General features: G+C 45.6%; 1 protein-coding gene across 3 annotated transcripts in view; it reads left to right on the top strand.

The window, feature by feature from the left end:
• samd11 (sterile alpha motif domain containing 11) overlaps positions 1-14,051 on the top strand; it is an 82,391-nt gene that overhangs the window by 23,324 nt on the left and 45,016 nt on the right. For 2 of the 3 annotated variants that reach the window (XM_017417850.3, XM_017417852.3), the window contains exons 4-5: positions 8,114-8,869; positions 9,802-9,893. In XM_017417850.3, coding sequence (XP_017273339.1) covers positions 8,413-8,869; positions 9,802-9,893 — 549 coding nt within the window. In that variant the 5' untranslated portion in view covers positions 8,114-8,412. Of the gene's footprint in view, positions 1-8,113; positions 8,870-9,050; positions 9,121-9,801; positions 9,894-14,051 lie in introns of those variants that run through there. The other variant, XM_017417853.3, reaches the window with a different exon arrangement.

Here is a 14,051-nt window from a genome sequence, read left to right on the forward strand (position 1 = left end):
GGGAGTCCAAAGGGGAGTGTTGAGGGAGGATACTCGGGGTCGGGTGTCCGCTCGCCTCTGTCGGCTGGCGTTGACAGCTACAGACGCTGGTCTAAAATGAGAATCCTCTTGGGCCGCCTGCCTGCCCATCCAGCAAGAAAATAAATCCCATGTGGAAGAGCCGCTGTGTGGGATCAGAGACAGCCGCCTGACCCCCCAGATCCACAGGGGGAGGCCAAGGGCGCCGGCACGACAGCATAACCTCCCCTCCCAACCCTCCTCCTCCCCTCCGGTTTAATATTACGCTGCCTGCTTGCCAACTCTGAAATTCTGCCGTTGCACTGCTGCTGCTTCCACAACATTTGAGCTTTAAAATTATTTTTTTTGAGGTGTATATTTATTTTTTTTGGACAAGTGTTTGGTACTGCTTAAGGCCTAGGTTATACCACAAAAATAGCAGAGACGTTTACCTGTGCTTAGAGGTCCAAACAATATAAAAATACTTCTGAAAACTAAAACGAAGGAAGCTTTGACACGACTGATATGGAAAGGTCCGGTTAGGTCTCCCAAACTGAACACAGAGTCCAAAAATACTGCCTGGTGGGCAATTAAAAACACATACTTAGAATAAGATGGGTTTATTTTTTACTTTTTTAGTTCTGTTTAGCACTAGCACCAGATGGATGGGCGTGTATTGCCAAATTCTGTGCTTTCCGAAGACTCTTGTCCAAAGTTCAGCTCCTCAATCCATATATTTCCCTCTTCTTATTTGTGATGTTTCTCCAGGTCTGCTCAAATATTACTCTCAAGGCCGAGAGACCGCATCGCCTGAAACGTTTTCTGAAATTAAATTCCACAAGTTCCAAATTTGGAGAGCTGAACCCCCCCGTGAAGTTTTATGCCTGGATAAAAAAGAAAATAAGACTGAAAGGCAGCAACGTTTTAATGGACCAGATGTACTTAAGAGAAGCTGCAACAAGAAAAGTAAAAAAAAAAAAAAAAAGGAATTTGAGGTGGACGAAGCAGCTCAGTCAGACAATTCTTGTCCTTGCGGGGGCCACCATCTTGCATATTTTAGATGTTTGCCTGCTTCATTACACCTGATGTAAATGAGCGGGTAGAACTTGCTGAAACCCCGAGGGAAGAATTTAACCATTTCAATCCGGTGTGTTGGAGCGGGGGAAACTATGAAGACTTGCAGGACCGTGGCCTTCCAGAGGAGTGAATCTGGACGGGGAAGGGCCATAAAACCTTGGTTTTGGTATTTGCACCCAGCGTGCAGGCTTTATACGCATGCTTCACGCCTTGTTTCCTGTTTTTGGTGCATTTTCCTGGCAGCGTTACAGCACCACATACAGGCCCCGCATGGCTATTGCAGTGTTTAGAGTCATTTTTTGTGTTTTTATGTGGATTAATAGAGTTATAGGAGCAATGCCGTGGTTACGAGGACGTTGTTTTGGAAACCTGTGTTTCTGTGTGGACAAGGTTTGAGTTTGAGCGAGCAGAGGTGTACATCTCTGTGTTGACCTGATCGCCTGGCCCACTGACTGCTGGGATGGGCACAGGGCTTCAAGGTACAAAAACAAAACAAAAACGCATGGATGGACTACAGGGTTACAGCATATTAGCCCTCTTCTGTACCCAGTTTTTAGAGCTATTTTCAAACTTTTAAACAGATTTTTTCAGCAGTCATTTTTGGGGGATGGAAGGAAACCCCACTCTCCTTTGTGGTCTTTTTCGAGATCGGCTGTGCAAGTTTAAATGTCAGAAAGAAATTACGGTTGGTAACTTCTTACACGATCTGCAACCACAGCGTTCTGCTCAGGAGTCCGCAGGTTTCACTCCAGCCATAGGTGGCGATGAAGAGCTGATGTTTACTGTTCAGAAGACAAGAAGAAAAGATCAAGTTTGAGTGACTTCTCATCAGGAATTAGAGGCAGTTTCTGTGTCCTTGTGCTCCCTGACTGGTACATCACGCAGACGCTGACAGCAGCGAGTTTCCTCCCATAAATATGTGTCAGAGTCGTTTTTTTTCCTTCTGCTCGTGGTTTGACCCGACGGCCTTTTTTCGCCTGTTGTATCTTTGGCAGTCGCCATTTTAGATGTAAGGAGGTCATCCTCTGAGGGGGCTGGCAGACCTTGGCGGACAGGTGAAGATTGCCAAATTAAGGTCGCAGGTAGAGCAGGAAGCAATAATAAATAATGAAGGTGAACTCCAAACTGAGGTTCTAATAATCTAGGATATAAGAGCTAAGATGTGAACTGTTCATAACTTTCACAGAGAGCTCTGCTTCAAAATGGCTGGAATATCCCTTTTCAGTTGAGCAAAAAGGCTTTTTTTTTTTTTTTTACTTATTTATTTTCAAATTCCAGTCTTTTTAGATAAGTCCAAGCGCAACTAAGTCGTGTTTTCCTTCACCTCACGGGTTAATCTGCTGTTTCTGAGGGATAAACTGGACGAAGCTCAAGCTGCTGCATAACCTTTCAGCAGAAACTCATCCCCTGTTTTTAAATAGTTAATTAGTTTCGCCGAGTCTCCGGCGGCGTCTGTTAATGACGAGGGAGAGACTGAGACGCTTCCGTCTGTCTTCCTCTCCTCCTCCTCCTCCTCCTCCTCCTCCTCCTCGTGTTTTTTTTTTTTTTTTTTTTCCCTGAATATTTTGCTGCTCCTGACTGAAAGGCTGGCTCCAAGCGCTGGGGGTGGGCTCTGGCTCTCTGATGGTTTTCCAGTGAGTATTTGTCAGGTCAGACTGTGCACCGCCCGGCGGTCTCCGCTCCTCTCCCCGGGTTATTTATTACCTCTCTCCCCCGCCGGCAGCGCTGCGGCTCCGGGGCCGCTGCCAACGACGGCGCAGAGGCGGGGGCCGCGGCAGGGGGGTTCCCGCCGGACGAGGAGGGGGGCAGGAAGGAAAGGACGGAAACTGGCTGGAGACTGACGCCTGGAAGTTGTTCTTCCTTCACGTTTCTGAGCAGCCTTTTAAAGCCTTCAACGTCTTCTTGCAAGATGATAATAAACAGCATAATGTCTTCTTTAAGGGCAGTCATTATTGTAGACTTGTATGTTTTTTTTATTATGATAAAATATATTTAATGTTTTTTAGTTCAGTCACTATCTAGCGTTACTACATTACCTCTAATTGGATCCACACCGCAGGCAAATGGGACCAATTCCGATTGTTTCGCTTCTATTTTTTCATGGCAGCACGAACGTAACAAATCCATTTTTTTTTCATATCCGACCCAGGTCTTTTCTGTATGCGGTACTGAATCAGATACATATCTGATGTTTCTCTTAAGTGAACGCAGTGTGAACGCACACGTCTCATTTCTTCTGACTTCTACGTCGGACGAAAAGATGGAGGCCCCTCATGTTTAAGTCCCACCACTCTTGGCTCCGGCTCTTCGTCCACACACACCTCTGCACCGCAGAGGCAGCAGCCACAGCTCCAAAAAACAAAGGTCATGGTTAACATCTGTGCTCTTCTATCTTTTACCATTTGGATGTACAGTTGGCCCTGATTGGACACCAACTTCGGAATCGATACACACTTGCTAACACTCGCAGCGTCCATATTTACTTCTTCTCTTCTTCTGAGAGTGTGGTTCATTTCAGGAACTGGAGACTGTTCACACTGGCTCACGTTTCAAATGTATTGTGAACAATCACGCAAAAAAATCGGACCGTACGTCTGCTGAGAGGAGAGCAGTGCCTCTGCCTTGGTCTTGACTTCAACATGAACATGGGGGAGATGTCACTTGTTGCCGGAGGAAAACCCTGCTTTCAGCAACACCGACTTAGTAAATGACAAACTACGTCTCGTACAATAAAGCTTGACCGTACTAGTTGCCACAAAAATCAATAAACACAACAGAAACGGGAACAGTGTCATACATTTTGTGGCGTCTGGCTGTGCTGCGGTGCTAACACACAGGAACAACGCAGCTGAGATTGTTGGAGGAGTAACAGTCCTGTCGGAACAACGTTTTTCGCTGAGCTGGAGCCCCATGATGTCCAGGTCTAAAACCACGTTCATAATAAATAGTAATTATTGAAAAAGTGGTTCAAATCTGCCCATCTTTATTTCAAAAGTGTACTCCAGTAGTCTGAGTCATAAACATGGGGGTGGGGCAAAAAACAATGCGCTTGGCCTAGAATGCACAAACAAAAATAGTCCATTATTTTCAAAAACTGGCTGCGCAAAAACGGCAAAACAAGGCCGCGCAGTTTGCAGGTCGCAGACGCTCAGGATTCAATGAAACCACAGCTGAAATGTCACTTCTGTTCTCTTCGTTTCCTCACAGTTTTGAAGTCGCAGCCAAGTGAGATACCATCTCAGAGTGCGTTTGTGTTCATGTGCGCGACTTCCTAAAGAAGGACGGCCCTCAGCAAACAGTTTCGACATTAAAGATGTGTTTTTTTTCCACTTCTCTTAAAAACTCAACCAAACCTGGCGTCCTTTTGTCACGAGATTTGTAAAAAAAAATAAATTCAACACGGACGGGGCCCTGAACGAGTTAAGTCACCAACATCTCTGTCAGCTTTTTAACAAAGATGGTGTCGACACGACACAGATCCTGAGAGATCAAACAAATGTACAGACAGGCAATGACATTGTAGCCTGCCGCCATGAAAGGCAGGCGGCAATCAGAAAGAGAAAACTGCCTAAAAATAAAAAGTTTGCATTTTACAGGTTTGATTTTTGTCTGAAATTATCGACACTGAGGGTCTGGATCTGTAGTTGTTACTCTTCTGTCTGTAATTGGGCTAACATGTCAAGTCTTTGACAAGAATTTGGATTGTTTATGGATAGATAAATGGTAATCCTGTATTTCTTTTTTTAATTCTTTGTAAATTTTATTCATACACGAGAATTTTCCACAACACAGAAGGAAGCAAGAATGTGAAAAGGTCAGCGGAGTCAGAAAGGTTAAACAAGGTTTTCCCAACATCACAGAGAGTTTCTTTTTCTAAAGCTGATGGAAAACATGTACTCATTTACCACCGAGCCACTTTTTGAAGATGTGAAAGCTCAAGTGTTGTCACTGTACATGGCTGGGGAACCCATTTGCGATTAGCCCTCGAGAATGACTCACGGGCAGTGGGTGTCGGCATGGGTGTCCCCTTTATGACTAGTTTCATCAGGGCTCTCCCGATGGTGCAACCTCCGGCGCCGACGCACTTATCAGCGAGGTTTCCATTGAGACATTTCGACGTGGCGAGGGCTGCTTCGATGAAGGCAGAATCAGAGAGAGAGCTTTTCATCTGAAAACGCAGCGGCTCACTTCCTTGAAACGGTTTTGTAAACATGCGCCGTAAATGTCAGCGGGTCGTGATTCATCGCGGCGCTGCTGTTCAGTAATGTGCTCGACAACACGTGGAAATTAGACATTGTTGTTAAAGTCGAAAGGGCTGCCTTTCGATTTCATAACTCGGGCCATACGGAGCTGTGGAAAAGTGTTCGCACCCTTCTGGATGTCGTCTTCACATGTTCAGGTTTCAGATCTGGAGGCAAATGTTAATATCAGGCAGAGATAACCGGAGTAAATACAACAAAATCTGGCCTTATGGGGGGGAATTGCCTCCTAAAGCTAACAATGATTGTGACACCTCCCGGCAACAACAGCTGCACACGTCGCTGTGGAGCCATTTTGGTGCGGATCATTGTCCTGCTCGAGTGTGCTTGAGCTTAGAGTCACGAACTGATGGATGGACTTCCTGGTAGGGAACGGAATTCGCAAGTAATCCCGGCCCTAAAGCAGCCCCAGACTGCCATGCTACCACCGCCGCGTTTGACCGTTAGCAAGATGCTTGTTTTCTTGAAATGTGGTGTTAGTTTTACACCAGATGGAACAAAACACACACTTTCCAGGAAGTTCCACTTTTGTATTGTCAGTCTCAGAAGCGTTGGTGTTCTTTTTGTTCAGCCGTAGTTTCGGCCCCCATGAAGGGCATTTTTACCCGCCGTCTCCTTCTTATTGTTGAGTCGTGACCTCTGATCTGAACAAGCGAGGTCCGCGGGGCTTTAGATGTTGCTCTGGGTCCTTTTGGAACCTCCTGGAGCTCTTGGAGTCATTTTGGTCGACCGGCCGCTCCTGGGAAGGTTCTCCACGGTTCCATGTTTCCTCCATTCGTTGATAACGGCTCTATTTAAGTGATTTCTTCATTCTACAGGTCTGGCAGTAGACTTTTGGTGTGGATAGTAAAATTAAACCCAGCTTTCACACTAACACCTCTGATCTCATCTGAAACGTTTAAGTGTGACAAAACAGTTTGTCTCGTTTCTTCAGCTTTAAGTGTGAATTCTGTTTTGCTTTCCTTCTAATCCCATTACATTTCCCTCAGACTTCAGTGTCTCGTATCCAAAAGGGGAAAAACATCAGCCTGCAGACCTCCATCATCCTCAGCTGCTGCTGTGTTTGTTCGTCTGGCGTTTCGTACCAGTTCTGGCCAGGCGGTGGACTCCGGCCATCCCGTCCACCGCTTCCGCCTGCGGTGTGGCGAGCCTCCTTCCTGTGTGTGTCAGAGGCAGTTTGGGCTGATTTATAAGCTCTCGACACGCAGCGCTTTGGACCCCTCCTCTGCTGCTGCTGGAATGGCTATTCCATGTGTCGGTGGTAGATCCACCTGGGTGGTTCTCCGCTGAATGAGGGTCAGATGTGGTTTTTGCTCATAAGCTCCGGGAGCTCAGGGGAACCTGCTCAGCAGACAGCGTGGAGAAGAAAAATGCTTTCAGAAAATGTGGTCCAAGGCTTTGGTTTTACTCCAGTTAAAGCAACATGTTTGCACAGGTTCCTCAAAGATGGACTTCTTACATTTTCTGCATGTACACCTGCTTGTAAAGTAAAATAGTTTATTTTAGGCCATCTTTGGTTAAAGTTTAGTCTCGAATTCAGTCAGAATGAAACTCTTTCTTTAAACTGGGGCCGTACTAGCATCTTAGAACAGGTAAGATATTGTTTAGAACCTTTCCAATGAACCCTACATCAGATAACTGATCTTTATCAGTACCGCTTATAGAAAATAAAGACAGAACACTACTTTTGTTTGGCGTAATTTGGATGAGTTGCAGTTTTCACCACTGCACTGTTGCTGTTTCCAAGTAAAACATCTACCTGTTTGTATCTGGAAATGACAGACGTAACATTTATGATTTAGGCTTTGGTGTAGAAACATTAGGATCCCGTATGATTAAATTAGAACCTCTGTTTCACTATTTCCACGAACATGACGCGAGTTTAATCTGGGTTTAGGGTTGGTGGACTCGCTGTTCTGTGGAAACAAGGTGGAGTCGCTGTAGGTGAAACCATCTTAGGTGTGATTGTTGAGTTTGGCCCCACAGTGCGGAGCAGCCAGTGTGGCCCACCTTTCTGACAGACTTCTCTGCTGAACATCTGATCTCAAGCTGTTCAACCTGGAATGTGTTGAATTTGTTTATTTAAAAGCCCAGTTTAGGTCTAGTATTGAGCTTCAGCGAAACAGCCCTACGTCTTTTGGGTGTGAATGTATAAAAATAAAAATAAAAAACACCTAGTTGGAAACCAGAAGCTGCGACTGAAAGGGGGATTTTAATTCAGCGAAGTGTGTGCACGCGGGGCTGACTTCCTCGTGCTCGGAGCCGACGGTTCCGGCGGTTCCGGAGCGCCGTCCCTCGCAGGCCCCCCTGCGCCGCGCCGCTCCCTCCCAGCCTCTGCTGTTTAAATGGGCCAAACCGAGAAGCGGCGGAGAGCGCAAATCTTGTTTGGTCTGGGTCTGTGAACTTCAGCGTGACTCCAAACTGCAGTTTAAATCTAACAACTCTTCCAAAACTTTAAATTCTGTGAAACGTGACAGAACGACCCCGGGAAACTGGGAAAGCCTCATGTGTCAGCCTCTCGTTTCAGACTAAAGACAGGATGGTTTTAATTAGTATCACTGAAGTTTATTTATTTTTAATTTTTTGTGGGGAATTATAATTTTGGCCACATGAAGTCCCAGACCTCCCGTGACAGAATCGGTTTGATTTAGAAGATTTTTTTTGCCTCTTTTCTTGGTGAAAATTTGAACAGTAACAATAATTATTAGTGTTAATCTTTTTTTTTTTTTTTTTTCCAAACTCCCTCCCCCCACCACCACCCCCCACCCCACCTCCTAAAGGCAAAAAGAAATCCAAGGCAGGACGCGCTCGGAGCGGTAGTGATCGCAGTGGGGCTCAGGGCTTCCCAGCAGCGTGTCGGCTTATTAACAGAGCGAGCGAGATTAGATGTGGGAGGCAGGAGCCGCGCGCTGCTGCTCATTGCTGAATGGGAATTTATCCGGCAACTTCAGCGGACCGCTATCTCTCGGCTCTGCGTAAAACCGAGCGGCGCGTCTCCAAGTCTGGGTCTGCCCCGACGCGCGCGCGAGCAGGAGGACGCTGAAGTTTTTGCTCCGCCGCTCGCCTCTCTCCGTCGAACATGCCTGCCATCAAGAAGGAGCGGCTGGACGGGGACGACATGGCTCTGACCGCCTTCAACCAGTCCGAGTACCTGGCGCCTTTAAACGCCGCCGCCATCCCCGTGGTGACCCCGCACCCGCCGCCCTACGAGCACCTTTTCGCCCATCACCGCGCGTACCTGGGGCTCCACGACTCGGCGCTGCACCACCAGCACCTCCACCACCACCACACGGACGACCTCATGCTGGAGAGGTTCTCCTCCATCCCCGACTTCCAGCCCTTCTTCGACAACGGGGAGCCGTGCATCGAGGTGGAGTGCGGGGAGAACAAGGCTTTGCTTTACATCAACAAACTCTGTCAGGGCAGCAAGGGACCCTCGATTAAATACAGGGGCGAGTGGCTCACCCCCAACGAGTTCCAGTTCGTCAGTGGACGGGAGACCGCCAAAGACTGGAAACGGAGCATTCGGCACAAAGGTAAGGGCAACAGTTAATAACTTTGGCCGGAAAGGGACCCCCCTTTTTTTAAAGCGTTGTGGACTTCACTTTGTGTAATAAGTTGGGTCTGGTGGTCCGGTACTGAGTTTTGGAGTGAAAGGGTTACAGCCGTCAGTGCGTAAAGGAGGCAGAGTGAAGGCGCATATCCTCCACACACACACACACACACACACTCCGGGCTGCGATCACACACCACTCCGGGGCATCTGGACCGGCTGCACGGCACCGAGGTGAAAAGGAAATTAGAATCTTCAAATATATTTATATGTCTATATATTTTCCAGCCTGGTATGATGGTTTGTGAAGTGCAGCTGTAATGGTGCATGGGTGCTGACACTTTTACGCAGTGCATGTTGGATTGAAAGTAACTTTGGATATTAATTGTGTTTAAGAATCAAAGCTTAATCGACCTGTCTCATACCGGTCTTATAAATTCTGTTTTAGTCATTTTGCATGAGTTTAGTAGTTTTTCTCCCTATAAAACAATCTTACCAACAGTCTTCATGGTTTCATTTTGGCACGAAAAACAGTATTTTATGCAGTAATTATGCCTGGTGCAGTCTCTCACACAAACACACACACACATACACAAGGTTACTCAGAGCTGACATGATGCGTGGGGGGAGGGTGTCGCCCCCAGGTTAAAAAAAAAAAGATAGCCTTATAGTTTATTGTACTGATTCTTATGGACAGATGACAGCAGACCTTTGTGTCTCTCGCTGCCCGCTCTGGACCGTGGGCACACTTGATGCCAGCGTTCCACAGATGTAAGTTTTCTGCAGGGACTCACTCTGAAATGTTCAGTTTTAGGGAGTTCTTCTCAAACTGCTGTGTCACAGAGGAGCTGAGCTGACCGGATGGTAACATGGCTTGCATGCATCCAAACTGATTGGCGTCTCGTTTGTTTCCAGGAAAAAGTCTCAAGACTCTTATGTCCAAAGGAATCTTACAGGTGCATCCTCCCATTTGTGATTGTCCCGGCTGCCGAATCTCATCTCCAGTGGTAAGGATACTTTATCTGTCATGCTGAGATCTCACTGCTTCAGTGTCCTTCTGTGCTGTCTGTGTCCCGGTGTTAAATATAAATAATGAATGTAGTTTTTATTTAAGTTGAAGGTAACTTAACTATGGTGGTCAAGTCCCAGCCTACCTCCTTCATGCTGAGGGTTTTAACCTCTTAAAGAGAAAACTGCACCAAAACAGAGCTGAGATAATACATTTTTTGTGAGAAATATAATTTTTTTGTTTACCAAAGTGTTATATATGTATTTTAAGTTAAAGTAAAAGTGAAACATTGTTTCCTTTTCCTGTTGAAATACTTCAATCCAGATTTGCTTTATACACGTTTTTTAAAACTAATGCTCAGATTTTAATGACATATTCAGATTTAGCTAAGCTTGTGTAGAAGCTGGACTAATCACTGAAATTTTCTTTTCTTTTTGTGTTACACTCCTCTACTGCTTTACTGTGTGTGTTAGACCATATGAGTCTTTGTAACCTTCATGGTGAAGACCTCACAGGCTCACATGTCAATTTTGATGGTAATTTTTCTCAGCATGAACATCAAATCCACTTTCAGCCTTTTGTAGACGCCAAGTATTTAGTCAAAAAGCCACAGAGCTACAAAGTTTGTCTGCTTGACGTGGAGTATATTGTTGGTTGGACTCATTTCTGTCTGACTGAGTCAGCTTCCTCACCTGGCCGTTGAACCCTTGTTTGCCTAGTGCTTTCCTCGGGGCTTGAACCAGTGGCGCCAAGCCAAACCTTGAGGCCTTGCAGGTGTGTCACAATTATGGCATCACCACGCTCTCTGTTTTTGTGTGTGTGTGTGTGTGTGTGTGTGTGTGTAAGCTTTGAGCAAGCACGCCACCGTCAAATCTGTTCACACAGGTGCAGCGGGTTGTGTGTGTGTGTGTCTGGATATATGTGTGTGTGTGTGTGTTTTTATCACCACGGAGCGCATCTGTCGTCGCTCCCAAGCACTAATCTTGAGGGAAGGGTGTAAGAGGCTTAGCAAGCTACTGAGCGTGGCTACTGCTGATTATTGTGTGCGAGGCACGCTAGGCATAGGCGTTCTTGATAAGCCGGAGGTGTTTGAGTGATATAGGTAAACCGGCGACGTTTCTTATGGCGGAGAATGAAGACCTACACCCCGGCACAAAGGGTTTCAGCCAAAACAAATTAACACCAGGGAGGGTGGAGGAAGGAAGCAGACTGTGGAAGCGTTTATGTCGTATTTTAACAGAGGGATTTGGCTTTTTTTTGAACGTGTTTGGTTATGTTTGGGCTCATTACAGATTTCAGAGTGATTGGCTTTTGGCTTGCCGTGGCTCGTTCAGTTCCACTTCAATTACAGCAGTGACGGGGGAAACTTCGTTACTTACGTAAGCAGAGATATGAGAGCCTTAAGGTTGTTGTTGTTGCAGCCTTTCTCGTTGGCTCTCCCTTTTCCATGTGAGGTGGTAAAAGCCTAACGCCTAACCCACCGAGTTAATATCACCGTGACACACACACCGCACACTGACACGCAGGATAAGCTTGTTGGCAGTTCAGTGTGAGGCAGTCAGGGTTAGATGGAGGAGGCAATTCAGTGAGACTTGTATGGCCTGTACTGGCGTCTCCTTCTCTCCCTACTGACTCCCCTCAGGGCATGGGAGCCAGCACTCCCTCACTGATGAGCTCTCTCTCTCTCACACACACACACACACACACAGGCCTGCCTACCGACACAAATTACCTCATGCAGACATTTATTTTGAAAGTTTGACGGCTGAACTTTGAGTGATCTTGTTTCGCTTATAGGCATGAGGCAAGCGATCATAAAGCGCAGCAGCTGTTGGGGAAGACGCTTCACCTGCCTGCACAGAAATCACAGAGGTTAATTTGTTGCGTGTGCACAAGCTGCCTGTCACGCCACAAAGTGTCAAAATGTTAACATTAACGCTTGAATTGTAAATTCACATCATTTTGAGGTTTATGTGATTATCAGCCGCTTCTATGATTTGTCTTAGAAGTTATTAGATGTGATGCAGAAGTTTCTTGTTAGCGTGCGCATTTTTCTGCACGTACGCTTGGATTACTTTTTGCCTGTGATTGTGTGGCTAACTCGCCAGCTTGTCGGCATGTGTGTGTTCGTGGATGTGTGTCTCCTCCTGGGAGAGCTGGGCTTCCTCTGCTCTGTTATTTCAGCGGAACTGGCGGAGGCCGGGAGGAAATTGCTCTCCCCTCCTCCGGCTCGTGAAGACCTCCTCCAATCAAGGGCTCCTCTGGCAAAGTGGAACTGAGCACACAGTTCCACACATCTGCACAAACACAATGTGCCGTCAATGCTTTTCTTTAAAACTCCTCATCAGTTTCAGCACCTTTTTCAAGACTGACGTTTATCGCATTAAGTGAAATTATAGACGATGATTTTATTTTATGGATTCGGCTCCCAAGGCTGTCCATCTGTTGTTCGATTTGTCTGTTGAGTGTTGTTGTTTACACATGTTGGTTATCAGATGTTGCTATGGTAACCCTGAAATTGGTCATTGGCCCAGAAGTGTGCAGAACTGTGCCTGTTCCAAGTAAATTTGTGCATTTTAGTGTGTGTCTTTTTAGCTTATCGGCCCAATTAGTTATTAAGTGAGCCTCTGGCATAAAGTGCAATATGTCACCGTCTCATAAAGGCCAAAAAATGAACAGGACTGTATGCAAGACACGCAGAAACGTAACATTCACACAATCTCACGCATGCGTGAAACCATTTTTGTGCCCGATGCCATCTTTCTGTGTGCGAATTATTTATTGAAAATAAACAACGTAGGTAAGCTAATTAGCCATTAGCTTTTTCAGATAGATGCTAAATATAGAGAGCTGAATGTGAGTCTGCTGTACACGCTCTGTGTAAGTGAATTGACGTGATTGATGAGAGTGTGTGTGTGTTTGGGTTTGTGCTCTGCTAAAATGTGGCCTAAGTGTGTTGGAGCATCTGTCTGTTAGCCAAATGTGGTTTATCGAAATGACGCCCATGGCAATGTTTCATGAGAACCTCCCCCCTCCCCATTTTTGTGTGAAGAAACGTTTGTTTGAGTGTTTTGACATTTGGTTTTATCTGGCTCATTCTGCCTCAGCAGACGTCTGCAGATACTCCTGTCTGGTCTGTTTTATTTTCATACATTAATTAAAGGCCTAGCATTCCCTAAAGCAATGCGTATCGCCCACCGCCTTTCATGTCAGGGGTTTAGACTAAGATCATCCTGTGTTAAGAAATGACGAAGTTATAGCCATTTAGGTCAAACCTTGAAAATAACATTCCATATAGTCTCATGAAATATTACAATATCCCATGTAATCTTGCTTGGTTTGATAGCACCTTGAGTATGTTCTGAGAATGATGATCAGCTGCTATCATGCCAGATTTTAGCTCAGTAAAACTGAGTTAAACCCACTTTTGTTTGGGCTAAGGTTGATTAGCTATGGTGGCCATCTTGAGCTGGATTGTCTCCAAAAGTTAATCGGTACCTGCAGTGATTACTTTGAGAGTTTCATTGAAATCCATCCAGTGGTTCATGACATATTTTGCTAACAGAAAAACAGGATTAACTTCAACATGTTATTCTAAGGTTTTAGGAAAGATATCACACAAAGGATGAGCTCAGAGTATGTGTTGGGAACTACCACACCAAATCTTAGCTCATTATCTGTAAAACTGACTGAATTGTAGCTTTTTTTGTGTTTGCTAAGATCTCTTAGCTGTGGCGGCCACATTGAATCAGGTCGACTCCAGAAGTTATTCAGTTGTAGGTCTAAATCTGATGTGATTACTTTCTATACTCTACTGAGTGATTCATGAGAGAGTTTGCTAACAGTGCAGAGAAATGAACACAGACGCACAGATACGAGTGAAAACATTGTCGTTCCACCGTTGGCCATTCGACAGTAGGCGACAATCAGAGCATCGAGACACAAACCTGAATTAATGTAAGTGCAGCACAAGTGTAACTACCAAATATGATCTGAATGTATTCTTTATGGGGCCTTCGGCAGTCTGATTCTCACTCAGATCAGACATTTTCCAATAATTTAGTTGTTTTTTGTGCTGCTTCTGTATGGGTTAAGTTCGTCAGCATAAATCATTGAGCTTAACTAAAGCTCATCACTGACATGAAACAATTAACGC

Source organism: Kryptolebias marmoratus, linkage group LG8 (genome assembly GCF_001649575.2).
Source record: "Kryptolebias marmoratus isolate JLee-2015 linkage group LG8, ASM164957v2, whole genome shotgun sequence".
Lineage (NCBI taxonomy): Eukaryota > Metazoa > Chordata > Actinopteri > Cyprinodontiformes > Rivulidae > Kryptolebias > Kryptolebias marmoratus.